The sequence below is a fragment of the Anolis sagrei genome, chromosome 2 (assembly GCF_037176765.1).
Source record: "Anolis sagrei isolate rAnoSag1 chromosome 2, rAnoSag1.mat, whole genome shotgun sequence".
Lineage (NCBI taxonomy): Eukaryota > Metazoa > Chordata > Lepidosauria > Squamata > Dactyloidae > Anolis > Anolis sagrei.
In genome coordinates, this window is record NC_090022.1 from 122305087 (window position 1) to 122326223 (window position 21137).

At 39.2% G+C, this 21137-nt stretch overlaps 1 protein-coding gene across 2 annotated transcripts in view; it reads right to left on the reverse strand.

Moving 5' to 3' along the window:
* The window catches only part of LOC132765547 (myosin-1B), a 33874-nt gene that overhangs the window by 11481 nt on the left and 1256 nt on the right, over window positions 1-21137 (reverse strand). For both annotated transcript variants that reach the window (XM_067463810.1, XM_067463809.1), the window contains exons 3-22: window positions 18897-19136; window positions 18666-18809; window positions 15209-15365; window positions 14810-14837; window positions 11363-11483; window positions 11185-11277; window positions 11010-11073; window positions 10830-10928; window positions 10611-10714; window positions 9593-9731; window positions 8733-8851; window positions 8486-8635; window positions 7074-7244; window positions 5760-6063; window positions 4412-4473; window positions 3872-3959; window positions 3661-3778; window positions 3025-3148; window positions 2804-2940; window positions 809-1064 (exon numbers count right to left, since the gene is read on the reverse strand). In XM_067463810.1, the coding sequence (XP_067319911.1) occupies window positions 809-1064; window positions 2804-2940; window positions 3025-3148; window positions 3661-3778; window positions 3872-3959; window positions 4412-4473; window positions 5760-6063; window positions 7074-7244; window positions 8486-8635; window positions 8733-8851; window positions 9593-9731; window positions 10611-10714; window positions 10830-10928; window positions 11010-11073; window positions 11185-11277; window positions 11363-11483; window positions 14810-14837; window positions 15209-15365; window positions 18666-18809; window positions 18897-19100 (2682 nt within the window). In that variant the 5' untranslated portion in view covers window positions 19101-19136. The remainder of the gene's footprint in view (window positions 1-808; window positions 1065-2803; window positions 2941-3024; window positions 3149-3660; window positions 3779-3871; window positions 3960-4411; window positions 4474-5759; window positions 6064-7073; window positions 7245-8485; window positions 8636-8732; window positions 8852-9592; window positions 9732-10610; window positions 10715-10829; window positions 10929-11009; window positions 11074-11184; window positions 11278-11362; window positions 11484-14809; window positions 14838-15208; window positions 15366-18665; window positions 18810-18896; window positions 19137-21137) is intronic.

Consider the following 21137-nt stretch of genomic DNA (forward strand, 5'->3'; position numbering starts at 1 on the left):
CAATAGAACATAAGATCAAAAGATTTTCTGATTGAAAGGTCAGTCAGTCAGAATTCAGTGTATGATGCTATTTATTTCAGTAGAGGGAATCAGTCTAGTCATTCCAAGGAATATGCCCTTGAATTAGCTCTTAGTATTGAATAATATGTAAAATATTTCATTTGCGGACAAAGGTTTGGGTTTCTTAGCCATTTGTTGTGTTTATACACCACATAGCAAAGTTACAATGTATTATCTATGCCAGCATACTATTTGTCTACAATAGTATAATTTCTTTAAAAAATAAGAATTTTATTGAATAAAAGCAAAAGTAGCTGTTTGCCATAAATCCCAAAATCTAGACTCAGATAATCTGTGCACATTTTTATGGCTATTTGCTTGGCCTAATAACCCTAATAAACCTACTAAAGTAATTACTTCAATATTCATTGGTATAGTGTCACCAACATAGATTTTTATCTTTGTTATATGGAATTATGTCAGGGGCAGTTTAATTAAGGTCAGACAATTTTGGTGAAATATTCTGTGCTCTTTTTAATGTTCTCAAACCAAATTATATCAGATATAGGGTTGATATAGCAAGACTTTATGATGTCACTGCTTACATCCTGGACTTGGAGCTGCAAGCCATTCTTCTCTTGCATCAGGGACACCATATCCCTCATGCTATATCCTCGAAAACCTAAATAGCCCAATATATACTCACTACATTTTCCCTGTAATATTGGAATAACTAAATTCATAAAACTAACCAATATCATTCATCAAATCAATAGAACAGCAACAAAAAGATGTTGTCAGTGCTTACAGACTGGACTTGGAGCTGCAAGTCATTCTTCTCTTGCATCAGGGACACCATTTTTTCTTCAAGTTCCTTCCGTTTGGCCTCTGATTTTGCAAGGTCTTCTTTTGTTTTCTCAAACTCTTCTTTCATGTTGGCCATCTCCTTCTCAGACTCAGCACTCTTCAGCAGAGGCTTTATCTTGAAGTACAGCTTCATCCATGGCCAGTGTTTGACATTCATGAATGAGCGGATATTGTACTGAATAGAAAATATGGACTCTCTGGAAGATAAAAGAAAATTTAAATTTAGAATAATCTCAGTGTAATCAGAGTTTCTTTTTGCTTATCAAATCTTTTTGCTGCTGTACTCAACTTAAACTCTCTGGTTAATTTTTTTAACAGGTAAAGTGAGGGGTTTGTGATGATACACATGAAAATAGGAAGATCTATGTCAAATAAGCATCTCTCAGTAACATTATTTTCAGGCTCAAACTTCATTTTGCATTCTTGTCATAGATCTCCTCATATAGTGTTTACAGTCCATAGAGTCACAGTAACGGAAAATATTTTATAGCACTTCACACTTCTAAAACATTTTATATGTATGTATGAAATGTGGCATTGACGTAAAAAATGTTTGCTCTCTACTGTATCATGTAGGTACAGTACCCAAGAAGTTGGGATGATTACCTGTTACTTGTGCACTTGATGGCAAACAGTTCTGTATTTTATATTACAGTCAGTTGTGTTTGTTATTGTGATTACTATTCATGGATAGAACTGCATACGAGTAATGATTACGAGCATATATATAGTCGTTACTCGTAATAATTTCATTAAAGTTACCTTTTTGAATTTCAAAGCATTTTAAAAACCCAGAAGTCCCTTTGTCCTTTTGAAGCTTTCTCTGCCATTTTTGTTATGACTCAGGAAATGAGTCTGAAATGATTCAGCCTACTAGGAGGCTCTTTGCCTCCCCTCGCAGCCAATCAGGGGAGAAGTATTGGGGAGGGGAGGGTTTTTGGCACTGGCCGTCATTGCTGTATATAGAATCATAGAATCATAGAATCAAAGAGATGGAAGAGACCTCGTGGGCCATCCAGTCCAACCCCTGCCAAGAAGCAGGAATATTGCATTCAAATCACCCCTGACAGATGGCCATCCGGCCTCTGTTTAAAAGCTTCCAAAGAAGGAGCACATGGCTCAGAGGGTCAGTCGCAGATGGGAAAGAGAAGGGAGAAGGGAGAACGGGGAAAGGGAAAGAGAAAGAGAAAGAAAACAGCAAAGACCAAGGGAAGGAAGAAGGGCTGGGAGAATGGTTGTTGCAAGCCGTGCTTGTCTGCCTGCCTGTTTCTTTTTTTCTTTGTTTCTTTGCTGTGAGTTGCCTAAGAAGACACTAGAAATCCCATAGTGTCTTTCCTGCCTAGTGCCTAATATACTTCCCTAACTGAGGGAATCTGCTGAAAAGCCCCAAAACCTCTCAGGGCTTTTTGTTTTTCTCTTTGATTGCTGTGCGTTGCCTTGAAAGACACTATTGCACAATCGTGTCTGCCATTAACGAAGCAATTCTGAAATTTTGGAAGTTTTAGAAAGTTCCGATTTTTTTTCCAGAAAAATTCGGAATTCAGTTCCGAATTGAACCACCAGCGCCCTGTACATCTGAAACGAGTTTTGAACCATTTTTTTTATCAACCAAGCCTAGTAATTACACTATATAACAAAATTTGATTTTTTTTCTGTTCCTGGTTTGAAAGTATTATTTCCTGTATAATTATGTGATGTTTACTTTGAAAGTAGTTGTTATGCTTCATCTTTGTGGCTGCCACAAACTATGTTGAATTGGTTGAGACTCTATTCATTAAAAAACTATAGCAAAATGTGCTGCAGGATGTTATGCAAAAACATTTTTGCAGTTTAATAAATGTTTTCTATGGTTTTTTTTATGATAGCACCAATTTGGAAATGACATTTATAACATAGGAACAAAAATCATGTTACATAGTGTTATGTGTCCAGTTACCTTCGTTGCATCATTTTCTGGAACTCCAATCTTGCTAAGTAACCACGACACACGGCTTGTGTACGTGTAATCAATTGGGCCAGTTTGTCATCTCTCATCTCCTCCAGAGTACCCAAAAGACCAGCTTTGAAGAACACCTGTAAAAATAAAATGTTATAAAGTACTGACTCCTCATTCAACAAATTCAAATGTTACATCATTTTGATAGAGAGTAATTTTACCTTGGTGTGTCCAAATTTATACTGACTATGGTCAACATCAATGGATCCAAGAAGCTTCTCAGAAGCCTTCTTGCTATCCATGAACTGCCCCTCTGGAATGGCACTAGCATTTAGTACTCTGTATCTGTTAGAGAAAGCAAAATATGGGAATACACATCATTTGGAGTTATGATTATAAGAAGAGCTCTATTGAATTAGACTAATAACTGTAGGATCTTGTAAACAAATCCACTGTAGGATCTTGTAAAAAAATTCTGAAGGAAATATTACCACCAACGACTAATTAAAACAGGAAGAGTGGCAAAATATAACAGGTTTCAAAGAGAGTTATTATCAACTTTAAGCAACTGCTTTTGTGGGGGCTATTAACCGAAATAGCTGTTGAATTTACTTAAGACCGGAATGAGGAGAAATGTTGTGAAACTCATGGTGTGAATTCTAATCCAGCTCCACAATTCTTTACTTTACATTCTTAAAGTGCTACATTGTTCCTGTTTGAAGTTCTTCCCAAACATCCATGTAACTCAAACAAAAATTTATGATACAGAATCAGAAATAGTATTCAAGGTATTACATGTGGGAGGGAGAAATAATAAAGATAACTAGAATACATTCAGATGATGAGGCCTTGCTAACCTTTGTTTGAAATCACCATAAATGATCCTGCTAGGGAATCCCTTTCTGCAAATTCGGATACCTTCCAGCACTCCATTACACCTCAGTTGGTGCAATACAAGCTCATGTTCCATGGCACCTTAGGAAATCAGAAAAAACATGTTACCACAAAGCACTCTATAGATGTCTGATGTTTGTATTTTAAAAATCAAAGTGCAATTCTTTATCTCACCTGGGGTTTTAGTTTCATTGGGGATGAGGCAGCGCACAAAATGTGGGTGAGTGCTTCTCAAATTGGTCATTAGCTTATTTAAATTCTCCTGTGGGATTAGAAAATAATATCTGCTTTACAGATAGTTATATTTCAAGAAAAAATAGTCCCTAATTTTTTTTATGTAACAGGAAGAATCAAGATATGAAAGTATCAAGTTCACTAACGTATACTTTTGGCATGCCTTTGATCTAAGATTTGACTTTAATACTCTAGTGGCATTTTAAAACCAAATTTGCCTATACCTTTAATCTACTGTATTTAACTCAGTCTAAGTAAACTGGTCTATCTAGTTGAATGCATGTGCTGCAAACTGATGGGTAGTGCCTTCCCATGGTTTTTTCCCAGCCAACCCTGGAGATGCCAGGGATTGAAAATGGGACCTTTTGCATATGAAGCACATGTTCTGTGCCAAAATCCAGTCCTCCCCTGTAATATATATCCCAGTAGCTCTACTGAGTTTATACGGATAGGACACCCAAAGTGAAGATTTCACTGTACCCTGAAAAGAGCAGACACCGTCTGGAAGGAAGAACCCTTCTTTTTAGCAGCTTTCTTCCCTTCTGCAAAATAGAAGGAAATGTTGCAATTAACACCTATACATATGAGGTCTTACATGTTAGTCTCCCACATAAACAACATTTCTTGATATGTACAATGTAAAATAAAGTACATAACATTTAGTCAATTAAGGGAGATTGTTAGGCATTCTTATGGAAGAATATTACATTACATCCCTGGATGTGAACAAAGCATCATTTACAGCAGGGGTCCTCAAACTTTTTAAACCGGGGGCCAGGTCACAGTCCCTCAAACTGTTGGAGGGCCGGATTATAATTTGAAAGAAAAATTAATGAATTCCTATGTGCACTGCACATATCTTATTTGTAGTGCAAAAAATACTTAAAAACAATACAATAATTAAAATGAAGAACAATTTTAACAAATATAAACTTATTAGTATTTTAATGGGAAATGTGGGCCTGCTTTTGGCTGATGAGATAGGATTGTTGTTGTTGTTGTTGTTGTTGTTGTTGTGTGCTTTCAAGTCATTTCAGAGTTAGGTTGACCCTGAGCGAGGGCCAGGTAAATGACCTTGGAGGGCCGCATCCGGCCCCCGGGCCTTAGTTTGAGGACCCCTGATTTACAGTATTTGTAACAGGGTTATCCTGAAGCATGGGCTGCGTGTGGTACGTAATAAAAACCTCAGAGGAGTTGTAAAACTTGACAGAATGAAGTGTATGGTTTTATATCATAAACCATATTACAATAATAACCAAGAAACATTTGCTTTAAATTGTGTAAAGTATGCTGTGCTTCATATTTCATATCTAGAGCCTGAGCCATTCTCCAATCTTCGGCCAATAAAATAAATTATTCCCAACTTTAAAGTCTTTACTCTTCCAAAGAATAATCTCTTTCTATTTTATCTAAATACTACAGTGCTGGGAAGTGCTGATTTGGAGTGAACTGTCCTACCTTCCAAAGGGCTTATATAAATATTATTCTGCACTAGGCCTAGTTGGGTAAAATGCAACTATAGTCCCATCTTCCCTTATTGTTGTTATAATTTTTACTAGTGAAATTTTTTTTTAAAAAAGTCAAAGCAGATGGTGAGATTTTTCATATATCACCTTGCCCTGCTGCCTTGACGGTCATCTTGATGTATTAGAGTGAAGACTACACAAAATCAACAGACTTTCTGGGTCTCTCAGAGCATGAAAAAAAGAACTTATTAATTGTTCTGCTGGATCAACTGTACTTGAGAGCACTGTGCCAGCATTCCCATTAAAGGGCTGTGACGGTTGATGGACTTAGCTTCTATACAGAGCTGTGATTGAAAAATTACCTTCTGCAGGACGATCAGCAAACAGTAAAGCCAAAACCTTCATTGAAGACTTCTGATACAGCCCCACAACGGTTTCATTGAGGGGGTCCTTGTTCTTGTCCAGCCAGCCAGTGATGTTGTAGTCCACAGTGCCAGCATAGTGCACCAGGGCAAAGTGGGCCTCAGCCTTGCCTTTGGCAGGCTTGGGTTTCTGGAAGTTGTTGCTTTTGCCAAGATGCTGGTCATAGAGCTTGTTCTTGAAAGAGGTGTCTGTTGCCTTGGGGAACATGCACTCTTCTTCCAGGATGGAGAAAATGCCCATAGGCTAGGAATAAATACGTAGTTTGAAATAAATATCACAACAGTAACTATCCTACAGTCCCCTTCCTCCTGATCTTCAGGAAAAGGCTAAAGACATGGTTGTGGGACCAGTCATTTGGTCAGTAATCTACCAGTGCAATAAGAGAATATGGACTAGTGCAAGTACAACCTGGAACGGCCTTGGACCATGATATCGAATGATGTGATTTTAAATAAATGGGTTTAAGGTTTGACATGTTTTTAATGATTGCTTTAATGTATACGTTTATTTTACTATGTACATATCATATGGCATTGAATTGCTGCCTATATATGTAAGCCACCACTACAGGGTGAGAAGGGCAGGGTATAAATATAGTAAATAAATAAATAAATAAATACATATGAAGAAACCAAATGTTTACATAATTTTGATCAGGAAATAATTTCCGTAAGCCGTGGAAGATCCTTCTCAGATAAATAACATTATTTGCCTCTTCATGTATTTTGTGCATGGGTTAGAAGGTCGCTCTTTGCACAAATACACATACACAAACCTGTATAAGCATCTGATGAATGACTATATAAGATCTTTCTCAACTGCACAATACATTGGATTGTGCTAATTTTTGAGCTTATGTATGTGTGTTCATCTAATTACATTTTTAAATTTACTTTTAAATATTTTGATTGTTCAACCTTGTTTTAACTTAGGTATCTTGCAAAATTTAAATATATGGTTTTTTAACTTGTAAGCTGCTTTCCCTCCTGCTCCCCCCCCCCCCCCCCGCATTGGAAAAGTGAAATAGAAATTATTATTTCTAACACATGCGATAAAAATTATTATTTTAACACATTTATGATTTAAAATAACATCTTCATAATGATTGTAATTGTAATTCTAATTATTATTTAAATAGTAAAACTGATAAGAAATAAATTAATGATGATGATGATAATTCCAAACAGTACACATTTTACACTGGCATTTACATTTTAAGACATGTGTAGACATATTTACTTAGAGGTAAATACCTTCTCAATGAGTTCAATGCAGGCAGCCAAATCCATTCCAAAGTCAATGAACTCCCATTCAATTCCTTCTTTCTTGTACTCCTCTTGCTCCAGCACAAACATGTGGTGGTTGAAAAACTGTTGCAGTTTCTCATTGGTGAAGTTGATGCAGAGCTGCTCCAAGCTGTTGTACTAGAAAAATAAAGTGAGAAAATATTTTTAAACACACAAACCAATAGCACTCAATCTTAACACTAGTTTTTGAAAACTTAACAATAAAAGTTATTTCAATTGATATTTAATGTATAACTTCCCTTCATCTAGATTACAAGGATCTATGCATTAGATATTCAAATTGATTAGGTACTCAACACAACCCAACAAAAAATCTTGGTGTCTTGGCTTTTAGGTGTGTTCCTTGGGTTATCTAGGGTCCTGATTCAGAAAATTGCATTAGATAGATTGTATCAGTTCTAGTTTCTTAGATATGGTTGTCATGCTTTTCTATGAGTGAGCAGATGGCAACTGGTAAATGGCATGTGTTAATTATCTCAAAAACTAGGACTGATAGAGAAACACTGATGCCATTTTTTAAATCAGAAGCTGGTCCAAGATTTGAAGCATCAAAATGTGTTTTGGGCAGTGATCAGATTACATGGATAAACAGCAATGCTGCTAATAGATTGTGTTAAACTTTAAAAAAAATGCTAGATATATACAGCACTGAAGATTTTAAGTGCCCCATCAACTTCAATCAGAACTTTCTACATTTCAAAAAATTACTAATTAATTACTTAATTTACAAGACCTGTTAATTTCATCCTCTTTTTCTAGTTTTGAGTCTGGTAGTACTATCCCTTTTTACATACTAACTGATTCTTGAAAATACCTTATAATCTCATGCATAAGTCTAGAAAGTGCAGTCTTAAAATCAATTTTAAAAAACCTGGGTTAACTGATCGATATGAGCACTGTGCCTTAAGTCTTATAAAAAAAGGAACTATTTGCTTCTCTGAGTGGTAAAAAGCAAAAGCGTAGTCTGAATGTCTGGGTGGGAAAGTGGTGGGAGACTGTCAAGGGCAACTGGTCCCCCAAGGTGGTGTTGGAGCTTTCCTCTCTCCTCAAAATGACTTATTCACAGGTCAAATCAATTCCATAACTTTGGCCCCCAAACATGCCCTTGATTATACATGAGGTTGACTTATACATTAGTATAAAGTATGCATGGCAATGCCTTACTATTCAATTAACACAATTTGTTACCCTCTGTCACTACAGCATTTTTTCTGTAATGGATTTGAAACTTGTGGAGACTCGTCTCTTATTCTGAGCTAATCTCCCAGGAAAAAAAAGTCACCAGAAGAAAAATGAACCAAACAAGAGTTGGAGGTGGCATGTGGGGAACCCAAGATTCAATTTTCTTATTTCCTTACATCAAAGATCTCAAAGCCAGCAATGTCCAGCACTCCAATGAAGTACTGTCTTGGTTGCTTAGTATCCAGTTGCTGATTAATACGAACAACCATCCACAAGAACATCTTCTCAAAGACAGCTTTAGCCAAAGCGCCAACATTGTTGTTAACCTGGAATAAGAAATTACAAAAGCTATAATATAAAAGGGACCAGGAAACATTTATTGTGATTAACTGACACATCAGGTTTTATTTCATAGATCATTACCTGCTGGACAGTTTGGCCTTTGGTGACATATTCATTGCCGACCTTGACCCTGGGGTAGCACAGAGCTTTTAGCAGATCTGCTGAATTCAGGTTCATGAGGTAGGCTGCCTTATCAGCAACTAAGAACAAAGGTGAGAAGATGACAAATTATGAACCTTGTGTATACTGTTTAGGCTAAAAGGGGATTGTCAATGCATATTGGAAAAGGCACAAGTCCCAGGTTTATAGAAGGTAAAATAACTTGCTTGTTCTTACATAGGTTTGACATAAGCCAAACCCCAAATCTAAATCTACGTTTCTTTCTTTGGCATTTTAATATTGGCAGATATAAAAGGGGAATGGTTGAAGGCTGTATCTGGAGCAGGAACACATGTAGATTCCAATCCTCTACTTGCAGCTCCTAACTGACCTGGGCAGTCTCAAATCCTGATTTTTAAAATATATATATTTTAGGCAACATTTACTCTCAACTTACTCCACATCCCTTTCCCCCTTCCTCTCTCTTCCAGAAACAGGGCAGAATCTGAACCAGAAGAGATGTTATGTCAGTGCTTGACAAATGCAGCACTGAAGCCTCTGGGGGAAAAGTAGGTACTTAAAGTGTAATCCTGAAATAAAAATATTCTTAATATGATTTTATGCAAATTTATTCTTATCTCAATCTTTAAATGCTAAAAGTTTAATGTGGAAAATAGGATGTGGGCACATTACCAGGTCTTTCTTATGAGGAAAATAGGAATAATAACCTAGAATGTTTTTAGGGACGGCAAAATGGACTGTGTCTTATACATATTATGTCAGAGTCCTCCATACCTCTAATGTGTACCGCAATGAAACAGATTAGTGGATTATGTGACTACCTTCAGTGCCATCTGGCTCAGCCTGCTCCTCACGCTGCTTCTGCTTGAACTTCATGTTCCCGTAGTGCATCACAGCTCCTGTCAGCTTGTAAATGGCGGTCTTTTCATCAGGAGTGAAGCCCAAGATGTCAATGGCTTCCTGTCAATTGAATCAGTAATAAATACTGAACAAAACTAGTGAGTTAAGTTCACTTGAAAACATAACATTTGGGGAACCATTGTGCCAATAATAGGCTTTTTATCAGCAGTTAATCCCCAAAATGTCAATGGCATCGTGAAAACTGAATCAGTTTTCAAAACTATGTCTAATCTAATGCTAAACCAAAACTAGATCTCCCTATTAACTAAATGTTTTTTGGAGGTGGACACTTTGGAAGACCATTTCAACAATTACTGGCTCCTGATATTCCTCAATTGAAACAATATATCATGGCAAGTGAGGTGTGAACCATCTCTGACCAAAAGAGGTGCCCACCATCACTCCCAAACTTTTATATTTTTCTACATAAAAGGTAAAGTTAGACCAAGCCAGTTTTCTGTCCTGTGATCATCCCAGGGCTTCACAGATAGCAAAAAAAAAAAAATGCCCCAGAAGAAAAATAAAAAGGAAGTGGCCAGGAGTCAAATTTTGGTTTGGGGAATCAGCCACATTTTGTCATAAAACTGTGAAAGGGTCCCTGCAACTTATTTAAAGTGTCCCTGGGGTTCCCAGAGAGGCCACTTGCCTTTTCTTTTTGGCCCTCAAAAGGGCAGTCCAGCATGTTTACTGGAAAAAGAGGATTGCAAGTATGCAATATAGCTTGGAATGCAATTAGCCTATCTGTGGATTAGGTGAATCACTCAGTTTGACTTTTTCTTACTTTCGGTCCCTTTTAAAACCTCAAGTTATTTCCTTCAGAATTTAGGATTATGGTCATTGAAATAATTTTCACCTATTCCATGGTGTGGTTGTTCCAAGGGGGTACTAGGGACACGAAGGAAATGGCAAGCCACTGATGGGAGTCTATATGTTACTTACATCAGTTGCCATCAGCTCTTCCTGATCATTAATGCTGGCAACAGTAATCTCCCCCTGACTGACAAACTGGAAGTCATAAGGATTGGTGGTGATCAAGAGCATTTCTGAGTAAAGAGAAAACACAAATGTGGATTTATTTCCATCCACAACGCAATGGAGACTTTGGCAAAAAAACCCCAGCAGCTTAGTCCACCCACAAAAAGAGATGTTTCTTCCTACCAATCAGTTCTGGCTTCTTGTTGGACATAATCTGATAAAAGATGTGGTAGCTCCTTTCAGCTTTTAGCTGGAAAGTAACTCTGGATTTCTCCAGCAGATCTGGCAAAGAAATTGAGTCTAATTAGTCCAGGAAAAAAAGAAGAATAGAAAGGATAACACATTTTAAGAAATCTCTCTTACATGTCTCAATGTCAGCGGAAGCCAGTTTGCCCGTGGCACCAAAATGAATTCTGATGAATTTACCCTTTAAGAAAAACAAATAATTAACAACCTCAGGAGGCATATTCTGCATATACTTAATCAATGTCTTAGCCTTAACAAAAGTAAAGTCTTAGAGATTTTGCACTACACTCACAAAACGGGAGGAGTTGTCATTCCTCACAGTCTTGGCATTTCCAAAGGCTTCCAGCAAAGGGTTTGCACTGATGATTTGATCCTCAAGTGTTCCCTACAGTAGAAATGAAATTATAGATTTATCTCATCTCATCTGTTGATCATCACAGACTATTCTCTTCTTTTGGCTACAAACTTGCCTGCATTTTACTTTGGCTAGCTGGGGCTTCTTCCTTTTTCTTTTCACCTGTGGTTGCAATGGTTGCAAAGTACTGAATGACACGTTTCGTGTTCACAGTCTTTCCAGCACCAGATTCTCCACTGTTAATAAAAAAGAAGAAAAGAAAGCCAATTGATGCAGAAAATTAATTCATGATTGCGATTTTTCGATAACATTATATCCTCCTAAGATACAGGTGAGAATCAAGCTGATTTCCAAATGTTGTTGGACTGCACTTTTTAGCATGCTTGACCATTAGTTGTGATGGCTAGAATTTCTGAAACTTGTAATCCAACAGAGTTTGCATAGCCACACAACTCCTATCACTACTCTAAAGCATACTTGTGGAGATTCTGCCTATTCTTGTTCTCTCCCCTGCCTGTGAAAACCTAGGCTTTTGGGACAAGACTTCTCAAGCATACCTTGGTAAAAGGAGCCAATTAGGGGCTATACTGACCACTGAAGTTTTTTGTGTCATTAGATCAGCCTCATGATCAACACTGTCTCAAAGCATGGGGATGCTGGGCAGTTGCCTAGGGGCCCCGTGAGGAGAGGGGCTTCATGCTAATCTAGGCACAGACCAGAATTTAACACTAATTTCCCAATCACCTGTTCAACATTCAAAACCTTTTCAAACCCAGTAGAAAGAGGAAAAAAATGTGACTTATACTGAAGAATTAGAAAAACTTATACTGAAGAATTAGAATGTCTGCATTCACACAAGACATTTTATCATTTTCATTGCTTGCAATGTTATGGAAGCAGAATATTGTAAGGATTTGTGGGAGGCAATTAAGGGCTGGGGACAACAATTGCTGACAGTGTGCATTTCCATTATCAGACGCAAAGCCTCTGTTGTTTGTGTTCTAAGAACTCTATTTGTGTATTAAAGGGTTAGAGCAGGGGTCCTCAAACCTTTTAAACAGAGGATCAGTTCACAGTCCCTCAGACTGTTGGGAAGCCAGACTACAGTTTGAAAATTTCCTATGCACAATGCACATATTTTATTTATAGTGTCAAAACATAAAAGAACAATGCCGTATTTCAAACAAAGAACAATTTTAACCAACATAAACTGACCAGTATTTAAAAGAGAAGTGGGGGGCTGCTTTTGGCTAATGAGATAGTAAAGTTAATTATGATTGTGGTTGTGGTTGTGGTGTGCCTTCGAGTCATTTCAGACTAAGGGTGATTCGGTCTAAAATTTAGGGTGGGTGCTGGGTAAACAACTTTGGAGGCCCGCAGGCCTTAGTTTGAGGGGGCCTGGGTTAGAGAAAGTGTAAGCAAGCAAAGTGAGGGGGGGAAAATAACTGTAGACTTATTACCTGGTACTGATAAATATATCTTTATTTTATCAATTATTTAAATTTGTGTTCCTGTGTGTGTTTGTGTAGACAGGGCCCATGCAGGTTTTTTTCCCCTGGGGCTTATCATCCTGTTAAGACAGTCGTGCCCACGATGGCTAAATGCTACACATATCTGATCCAGCTGAACCTACTGCAAGGCTGCCTTAATGTGGTCTAGCCTGGGTTTAAGCTGAATCTGGGGGAAGTTTGAATCCTGACATAGGATTTGGGTTTCCCCCCAACTTAGGTACTGTCAGGACAGCTGTGCTGGTTCCTAATTAGAACTGGCTGCAGCTATCTTGACTGCCATCTCACTTTCTCCTTGGCTCAAGCATTCAGGGACACAGGATGGCAGTCACCTATCATTATCCCCTACTGCCCATGCACTGAGATGAGAAGGAGGACACCTGTCATCCCACTTCCCCTTCCCCCTTCCAAGTTCCCTTTGCATAGCAGCGCTCTGACTGATGCCAACCAGAGCCCCAAAGACCAGGGAGGTGGTGTACCATGGCTGGAGACAACTGCAACATGGGGGGGGGGGGGGTAAGGGACCTCAAGGGTTTCTGCCAGCAGCCCCAAACTATTTTCAGCATGGCTGGGCAGTAGGAAGTCTCTACTGCTTCTGTGGTGGTTGAGTCCTTGACAGGATGGCATGCAGGGCTAATTCAGTGTCTTGGATGCCTTTGCATGGCCTGTCAGTGTAGAAAGGTACTAAGGGGTGGGAGAGGCAATCATATGAAGAAGAAAAAAGATGATTCTCTTCCTCCATTTGTAACAAAAAAAAAGCCCTCTACCTTTTTATGTCGCAATTTGACTGTGATTTGCACTGCAGGCAATAGAAGGCCTTTCCCAACCATATGTGCAGCATGGTGGGAACATTTGAAGGGGTCATGCATATATAAAGTAGCAAGTTATACTAATATGGGGAAAGAAATCTTTGTGTGTTTGAGGGTATGAATTGATGTGTTATGTGAGGAAATAGATGTGCATGAATGAAACTGCATGTGTGATTTGTGGCTGAGGGAGGAAAAAAATGTTCAGCGAACATATCTACTCTTGACACATTTAGTCTGTGGCTTCCAGAAGGCTCCCTATAAATGAATGCAGCTTCACATCTCTACCATGAGATTTACAATTTTCATTTTTGTAAGTCTGTATTAGAACTGCTGTTTGGTATCCACTAGGCCTGGGTAACAACGCAAAAAATTGTTTCTAAAATCGATTTGTAATTGGGGTTTTTTTTTGTTTCGATATTTAAAATAATTACAAAACTTTCCCAAAAAAAAGTTTCGGTATTTACGAAATTTCGTAAATATTTACAAAACAATTTGTAAAGATGGCGCCCTTTTTTTTTCAATATTTTTAAAATATTTTTTAAATTTAATTATTAATTTAGTAGAATAGGGATTAATTATTATTAATTATTATTAAGGAGGGAAGGCAGGCACTCACTTTGGCGGGCCCTCTCGCTCGCCGCTTGCTCGCCCCTCTCGCTCGCCGCTCGCTCGCCCCTCTCGCTCCAGCAGACAAGAGTTCTTCCTCCCACCCTGAACATTATTCCACAGATATATCAACCCCACTTGCCTAGTTTCCAACAGACCTCACAACCTCTGAGGATGCCTGCCATAGATGTGGGTGAAATGTCAGGAGAGAGTGCTTCCGCCCCTCTCGCTCGCCGCTCGCTCGCCCCTCTCGCTCGCCCCTCTCAGCAAGCATCGGCAGGCGGCCATCTTACGTATTTCCGAAATGGACGGAAATACAAAATTTTTTGGCGCCTGCCGTTTCGATATTTAAAAACACTTCCAGGTTAAAAAAAATGTTTTGTAATCGTTTCGTAATTCAAAAATTAACGAATTTTTTAACGAATTACGAATTAACGAAACGAATTGACCAGCCCTAGTATCCACCCATCACTGAGGTTATGAAGTGACTTAAATCTTGTTATTATAATCTGCTGTGGTCCATAAAGGTTTATGTCAAATATGACTTGTTCATTTTTAGGTTGTACAAGATTCATGAATGGTTTACTTAATGAAACTGTATTTCAGTTGTTTCAACAGGACAAATCAAAGAATACTTACGTGATCAGAATAGATTGGTTCTCGCGATCTGAAAAAAAGTTTTAAAGGTTAGTGTTAGTAATACTACACTTGAAAATCCTATGAAGCATATAAAAGACTTTAAAATATGAATGTAGTGAAAAGGACCTACCTCCATCCTAGCAGTAGTAGGATCCTATCATGTATACTTCAGAAAGTTAGAGGCCCAGCTATCCCAAAACATACATATCACTTGCATATTTCTTTGTTAAATGCTAAGAAACCAATATTTATCCAGTTCTTAGTTTGCTTATGGCCTCATTAATTTCCAAAACTCTGAATAATTTACGACCTCAGATACAAAGACATATCATATTACATCATCCTCAAAAAGAAACTTAGAAGAAACATCACTTTTTTCAAAAGATGCTACCTACTCACCAGTTAACATGAACTGATACGCGTTATCAGAGATGGAGAAGATGTGGGGAGGAGCCTCTTGTCGCTTCTTGCCCCTGTAGGCAGATACCACCTCAGGGTTGTACACCGGCAGCCACTTGTAGGGGTTGACAGTGACACAGAAGAGGCCAGAATAGGTCTGTAAGAAGAGGGATAGAGCCAGTTTAAACAATGTTACACTTATCAACATTGTTGTATTCTGAGACAATGTGGAAAGCATATACAACTAATTCCTTTGAACTTCTAGAAGACAAAGAGCAAGGAAAGGGGATTGTAAAGCATAAATCTTTACAAAAGATTCTCCGTAACATTAAAAAAGATTAAGGAGAAAAATTCAGGCAACCAGCATTTGTCATTTTGATGGAGAAAATGTCTCTCTAAAATATCATGCCATTATATTTTTGAGATAAATTTTGTATGCCTCAGAATTAGCATGCCATCTTTAATGTTGAAAAACATTCAATGTTCCCAACACTGCAAACATTTCTACTCTGGCAGTATCTACACTGCCATATAATCCCATTTCTGAATCCAGATTATCTGCTTTGAACTGGATTATATGATTCTACACTGCCATATATTTCAGTTCAAAGCAAATAATTTGGATACAGATTGCAGCCTGGATTCCCCCAGGCAGTAAGAAGCCAGACCTTACAACTGCTAGGCCATTAAATGCTAATCAAAGTGGTCAATTGAAACATTCACACCTATCTCAAGCAGACAAGAGTTCTTTCTCCTACCTTGGACATTTCATAGATATATAAACCCAATTTTCCTAGTTTCCAACAGACCTCACAACTGCTGAGGGTGCCTGCCAGAGATGCAGGCAACACGTCAGGTGAGAATACTTTGGGAACATGGCCATACAGCCCGAAAAACTCACAGCAACCCAGAGATTCCAGGCATGAAAGCCTTCGACAATACAATGAGGATACAGAAACTGGATTATGTGGCAGTGTAAATGGGGCCTCAGTGAAGGAAGTAATATTATGATGCAAATGGTTTGTCTGTATTTGAACTGATCATTGTGTGTTTCCACTCACTTTGAGGGGGAAACTTCAGGTCCAGTTTGTTCCTGTTCCTTTCTTGAAGGATTAACTGGGAAATGGGATAAGATTTTTACTCTCAACTTTATTCTCCTATCTAACATTATAACTCTACAGCCTGGAGTGGGAAACAAGATGCTGAGATACTGTAGAATGGACAGTGGGCCATATTTAATCTACACAGCCAAAATATGTGGACTTAATGTTCAGCTGCTGTGTTGGGTCCACATGATACATGGCAGGATTCATGGCAGACATGCTGCATCTAGTTGTTAATGCGACTCAAGAGAACACAGAATTGAGTCGCCTAATTAGGCTGAAAAACGCGGTATAGAAATAAAGCAAATAAATAAAATAAATTCATGATCCTAGAGTTTAAGAGTAGAGGACTCCTAGATTGGGCTGGATCTGACCTAATCCACTGTCTACAACTCCAATTGAGCCACTTCTATCTCATCTGGCAGAAAGTTGCTTGTTACTGGTGATACAAATGCAGCAGTGGTCCTGATGCGCCCTTGGACTGGCTGTCTAGGTTGAAAACCAAAGGGCTCTAGGGGCACTACTGGGCTGCATCAGAGCAGTTCTGGTGTACATTAACCTAGATTATTCAGGTAGGTGTAGGCACAGCTATGGCCAGGCATGTAGCCAGAGGGGGAGCTTGAGGGGCTTCAGCCCCCGCCCCCCGAAATTCTCATGATGGTTCACGAAAAGGCCTTACTGGTGCATTATTTAAACTGTTATGTTTATTCATATCATGATCTGATCACCATACTCAATATATCCCATATGCATGGGGGTATTGGGGTAATGATACAAAAGGTTTGCTAGGCTAGACCCTCTTTCACTCAGACTCAGCCCCCCCCCCCGAAACTCAGCCCCCCCTGAAATCTCCCCCTGAAAAAAAATTCACACCCCCCCCCCCCCAAAAAAAAAAAACGAAATCCTGGCTACGGGCCTGGCTATGGCCTTATCTGTCTCATACTCTTCCATGTCTCAGGTTCCACCATCACAGAGCTTGCTAGCAAGAGGAGGAAGGTAGGGCTTTGGTTTTTTTCAGAAACAAATCCCTGTACCCTAGAGTACTTGTCACTGTCTTAACTCTCTGCAGAACCCACTATTTTTAAAGAACCCACCATAAGTGCCCTCATAATAAATAAAACAACCTTGGCCTTTTAAAAAGGGGAAACACCATCTTGAGCCTGAATGTGAGAAAGATTCTGGAGAAGTAAATAGACAAGGAAATTGTCTGATTTAATTCTTGCATGGCTTTCCTCCTTCAGGCAGTAACAGCTTTGGGTTCAGCTCATTTAATTAATTGAAGTACTAAGAAGGGAGAGCACCAAGGGATGAAGTGTTGGTGAGTTAAACAGCTGGAAAGAACGAAGAAAACAACAAAGTAAGATTGGGAGAGGAGCCGGAAGGCCCAGCATCATGGATAGAGGTTTACTTCCAGAAAGCAATTTGTCATGGGGGGAAACAAGTTAAAGTAACCCGTTTTTCCCCGCATTGTTATCCACACAGGCACCCAAAAGAAGCAGGCTTCCCTAACCCCTCCCCCCCCCCAAGTATTTAAAATAAAAGAAAAATTCACTGGTCCACGATGTTTTTTGTAACATACCAATGTTGCACCAGGAAGTGGGGGGGGGGTGCAGGAGCAATACCACCTCCCCCCCCCCCCCCAGAACTACATTGGTATGTTCCAAAAGGCATGCAGAAAGGCCTAATGGCAACCTGCTATTTTTTTTCTTTTATTTTAAAAGTTTCATGGTGGAATTGGGGTTAGGTTTCCTTTTTTTGCTTCTCTGGGCCCAGGACTACTGAGGGGTCAGTTCCCACAGGGTCCATACTCCATTAGACCTGGGTCTTTCAGGAAGACCCAGGTCTAATGAAGCATCAGATTAATTCTGGACATAGCAGGGTTTTCCTGCTTTGTCCTGAATTAATTTGGTTTTCCATCATTTGGACGCCTCCAGTAAAACTGTGGGAGCTCCCACATTATGGGCCCTGTCTGGATGGGCCCAGAGAGAGCAGCAAAGGCATCTCGGGGACTGGTACAAGGGAGGAAATCAGGGAGGAAGCAGGAGAGAAAAGTATATTACACATTTGTTATTGGATAATTAAATTAATTAGTACAAACTATTTCTTTGTAACTAGTTGCTGCCAAAAGGAAATAGATTGAAGTGTTGTAATGTTGACTTAAAGCACAGTTAAAGGAGAGAAACTGCAGGATGAACCCTTTCCTGCCTACCTTTCAGTAATTGCCTTATTTCATGAAAATGTATATTGCCACATAACTTTTTAAAACATCTAAGATCTAATGTATAACCACAATAGTGTGTCAGCTGAGTACAAAACAAAATCAAACATAAACAGGGCACAAGGACTGTACTCACATAGATCATCCAGGCTGCATAACGCTCTTTGAGGTTATACAACACTGCAGGTTCATGGAGGTGGGTCATCATGGCCATGTCCTCAATTTTGTCATATTTGGGAGGATTCATGGAAAAGACTTGATCTTCTTTTACTGTTATAGACTGGAAAAGGAAAAGTAGAATGGTTTATATCTTAGAAAGTAGAAAGGTGAAAAAAATATTGTGCTGCATTTATTACATTTTACTCACAGCTCCTTTTTCAGTCTTGACTGTGACTTTCCCTCCTTCCCTGCTTTGGACGGTGCCTTTGACATAGGACTCCTTAGGTTCCACCACAAAAACCGCGTTCTTGGCATCAAAAGGTTTATTTTGAGCTTCAATTCTTTCCTTTTCTGATTTTCGAAGGTAAGGAGCAGCTGGCCCAAAAACGGCCATCTCAGCGTCTGACGACATGGCTGCGGTTTATCAGACGTACTTCACCAGAAAAGACTAAATGGACAAAAGGCTGATCAGGTTTTTACATAAACTGAAGCCTTTCTATTACACAAACTTAGTTTTCTTCTTGTAAATTGCATCAACCCTGTGCTGCATCTGTTTTTTTAATGCAGATGTTTACTGTGTTGCATCCAAAAATTCTTTTTCTTTGGTGAAAGGAGTATCCTTCAAGGAAGAACTCCTTTCTTTGTAAGAAAGGATCCATAATGCACTACCAAATAATTATCAGTAGGTCTATTGAGCAATTTTAAAATACAAGAAATAAATGAATAAAAATAAACTGAAGCCCTGTGCATACAAACCACATCACTCTCAAAAGTTTCCCAATTCAACTCATTTAAGAAAATCTGATTTGCATGTACTAATCAATCAGCATGTATTTTGTATTCTTTCAATTGATATGCTTGGGAAATAGTATGGACACACGAGTTTCAGCTTCTTATCTGAGTGCATATTCACCTATAGTGGGAAGCATGGTGGTTTTCTTCATATTGCTTTCAGTAGCACTTCCCCGCATTACACAAAAACAGGGATTACTTGCTGATGTTTGTAAACTTGGTTTTGAAAAGCAATCTCTTTGCATATTCCTTATACTGTTCTGTAGAACTTTTACATCCTACCATATCATTGTCATAAATTCGACTCGGCAGCAACAGTATGTCACTGAGTTTAGTTTTAAAACACATACTTTATAAGCACAAGGACTTATGGATCTCATCACATTAAGGATGGGATTTGCCACGCATCGTGATGAATTCAGCGGGGGCCGACATGGGGCGTGGGGAACCCATTGTTCCGCATCCCGTATCACACGCCTTGCCCCTCACCACATCCCATTGGGGGAAGATTCCCCCCATTGTTGCCTATGCAACACAGGAAGCTTCCTGTGTTGCCATCATGGTGGCTTATCATGCTTTCATTTCATGTGTGCCATGGAGCCCTGTTGGAAGTAGATCAACTTCATGAGATGGGAGCCAGAGGGCTCCATGCTGCAGATGAAATGAAAGTTTTGTACAATTGGCAATGTTTCCCATTTGATGAGGTGCTAAGTTTGATGTCTGGCATTTCTAGTTAGAAAAATCAAATACATATTATGGGAAAGATATCTGCTTCCCAAGTGTCACTCCCCATCAGTAAACAAATGAGTTGACTGCACATGTTCCTATTCTATTCTGTTGTTTTTTGGCATTCTACCTCTTCCTGATTATTTTACCAGAAATTTGAGGATAAAAGTATGTTGTATGTCATGTTTGGTGCATGTCTAAGTATGAAGCATCATTTAGAACAATGATACTCCAAGTGGTATACTAACTCAGGTATGGGCAAACCCAGGCCCTGGGGCTGGATGCAGCACCTTGGGCTCTTTTCTTAGGTCCTCCTTTCTCACCATCCTGCCCTCCCTTCTCTTTTTCCTTTGTCCTTCCCTCCCTTCCTTCCCTCCCACCCTTTTGTCCTTCCATCTTTCCTCCCTCCTTCTCTCTCTCCCTCTCCTTCCTTCCTTCCTTCCTTCCTTCCTTCCTTCCTTCCTTCCTTCTTTTTTCCCCTTCCTTCTCTCTTTCCTTCCTTTCTCCATTCCATTCCATCCTTCTTTCTCTTCCTTCCTTCTTTCCTTCCTGCCTTCTTGTTTTTTCTTCCTTCTCTCTTTCCTCCCTCTCTCCATTCCCTTCCACCCTTCCTTCCCTTCCTTCCTTCCTTCCTTCCTTCCTTCCTTCCTTCCTTCCTTCCTTCCTTCTTGTTTTTCCTTCCTTCTCTCTTTCCTCCCTCCCTCCATTCCCTTCCTCCCTTCCTTCTCTTCCTCCCTCCCTTTCTTCTCTTTTTCCTTCCTCCTTTCCCCCTGGGGGATGTTTAGCTGGGAGAAGAAAAGGTAGAGAGGGAACATGAGAACCATGTCTTAAGATTTAAAATTGAGGATTAGAGGGACAACTGATTTTCTGCTGTTCAAGAGACCAAGACACAAGGGAGGAATGGTTTCAAATGGCAGGGAAAGAGATTCAA